Source organism: Pteropus vampyrus, unplaced genomic scaffold (genome assembly GCF_000151845.1).
Source record: "Pteropus vampyrus isolate Shadow unplaced genomic scaffold, Pvam_2.0 Scaffold36, whole genome shotgun sequence".
NCBI classification, from domain to species: Eukaryota; Metazoa; Chordata; class Mammalia; order Chiroptera; family Pteropodidae; genus Pteropus; species Pteropus vampyrus.
Window position 1 is genome coordinate 1,032,280 of NW_011888817.1, and position 2,137 is coordinate 1,034,416.

Sequence of the window (2,137 nt, forward strand, 5' to 3'; positions counted from 1 at the left end):
TGGAGATGCTATGTTAGATGGATGAATGAATGAATTCATGAATTCTTGGGAAAGAACATTTGTGGTGCTGACGTTCAGGCTCTGTGGGTGGTCCAGAGGCAGGTGTCTGGCAGAAAATCACAAGTGGAGGAAACTGGGACAAAAGCGGGAGCTGGAGGAGAGATCTGATGTAGCTCCTGGGTCCTTAGTGTCTCCACCTCTGGGATGGGGCTTCTTGGGGACCCGGACAAGGAAGGCTTGCTCCAGGGATTACTCCCAGGATAAGGAGGGGACCCATGAGCAAGGCTGAGGCCTTAGAGGAGTCAAGGCCAAGGAAGAACACGATCTTGGAACCTTCAAATCTTGGAGGGGCCAACCCTGAATGAGGGAGCAGAGACGTGCTGTGGAGCCCAGGACAGACCCAGGGCAGGTGGCTGAAAGCTTCAGGGAGGCTGACGGACTCATCAGACAGAACGGTCTTCTAAGAGCCAAGAAGCAAAGGTAGAACAGGCTGCTTTGGGAAGAGTGAGCCCCTGCCACTGGGTGAACCCAAGGGAGGGGGACACCCCTCAGGTTACTTCCAGCCTGGGAGTCCAGGACTGAGAAGAGCCTGGCCATTTCCAGAGCGTGGCACCACCCCCTGGAGGAGAGCTGCTCTCACGCCCTGGGCATCATCTCCGGTCAGGTCCCGGGGAACTCTGGGTTTCGGAACTCTTCCGTCCTCTCCAGGGTTTTGACTGAGTCTCGGAGGAAGAGATAGGACAGCCAAAGCTGGGGTTCTGAGGATGTTAAATGGCCTGCCAGCCAAAACAAAAGACATTCCGTGGTCAGATCTACTTTGGAAACGCTGGGTTAAGTTACATCGATTTCTTTGCTGAAAGAACTCCCAGAGCCTCATATCCTAATGTGCCATGCGCAGCTTCAAGCAAGGGAAGGTGTATGCAGCATTTACCACCCTTTTCCTTTTTTCCTGGAACTTGTGACATCTCACTTAAGGAGCGACTCGCTGGACACTGGGGAGATGTTGGTAAGAAAGGAAAGGAGACAGCAGGCGTAGCTCTAGCCTCATCTCTACGAGAGACTCATCGGAAGCTTGGCCAGTCTCTGGCCCCAGTGCCTCAGTCTCCCCATCTGTGAAATGTGAGTGCTGTCCAGTTATGAAGCTCACACGAGCTCCCTGGTGCGAGAGTGGTCTGGGAAGCAAAAGCCCAGTAAAAGGCGAGAAGCTGTTGCTGCCTCCCTGTTCCCCAGCTGCTGAGGAGGAAGAGTTAGACCAAAGATCAAGGGTTTCCATTGCTCCAAGACAGGGCCAGGCCAGTGGCCTTCCCTCTGTGGAAGCAGGGACCTGGTGAGATCTTCCCCCCAGCATAGGCTTGGAGCTGCCAGAGCCTCTCAGGAAGCCGGAGGAGGGTGAGGGAGAGGGTTCTGGATGCTGAGGGGGAGAAAGCAGAGGCCAGGCCTGTGAGGAGGAAGAGGTGGAGACACCTTGCTCTTGGGCGGGGAGGGGGCTCCTTGGGGAGGGGAGTGACTGGACCGTTCAGAGAAGTCCTGAGCTCTTGCATGAGGATGGAGGGCAGTGGTCTTGAGGACTGGAGTTCTCGTGAGAGAAGGCCTGGAATGGGTGGGATGAGGACAGCCCTGGCACTGGGGATGGTGGGGACCTGGACACAGATGTAGCAGGTGGGTTCCTGCTGTCTCCTGCCTGGAAAAAAGTCTTCAGACCAACCTGTTGGCGTCCACCTGCGACCCTCTGAAAGGGCTTTACCCGCTTGGTTTGGGGCCAGTGCCGTCCCTCAGAGTGGCCCCAAGTCTTGCCCAGCTGGTGCTCAGAGGCGGCCTATCATGCGGCCCCTCGGGTGCCCTCACCTCCACCAGCGGGTAGGCGATCTCGTTGTAGATCTGCTCGGTGTAGTGGTCCATGTAGTAGGCGCCATCGAAGGTGAACTGTTTGGGGGGCTCGTCGGAGGCGCCGGGGTTCTGGATGAAGCACTGGCCACGTGCGGAGTCCACCGTCACCACGGCCTGACAGTTCAGCTCCAGCTCCCGCTGGTTCATGGGGCGGCAGCGCACCACCACCTTCACCGACTCCGAGGCCATGGCGCCACGGCAGGGGTCCCCGGGGCGCGACCCGACGTGGACGCCGCGGACGCCGCGGACG

The 2,137-nt window shown here is 58.0% G+C and overlaps 1 protein-coding gene across 1 annotated transcript in view; it reads right to left on the bottom strand.

Annotated features, from left to right (window-relative positions):
- The window catches only part of KIF17 (kinesin family member 17), a 33,941-nt gene extending 31,865 nt beyond the window's left edge, over positions 1-2,076 (bottom strand). Inside the window, exon 1 of the mRNA XM_023529393.1 lies at positions 1,846-2,076. Coding sequence (XP_023385161.1) covers positions 1,846-2,076 — 231 coding nt within the window. The remainder of the gene's footprint in view (positions 1-1,845) is intronic.
- Between the last annotated feature and the right edge of the window lie 61 nt (positions 2,077-2,137).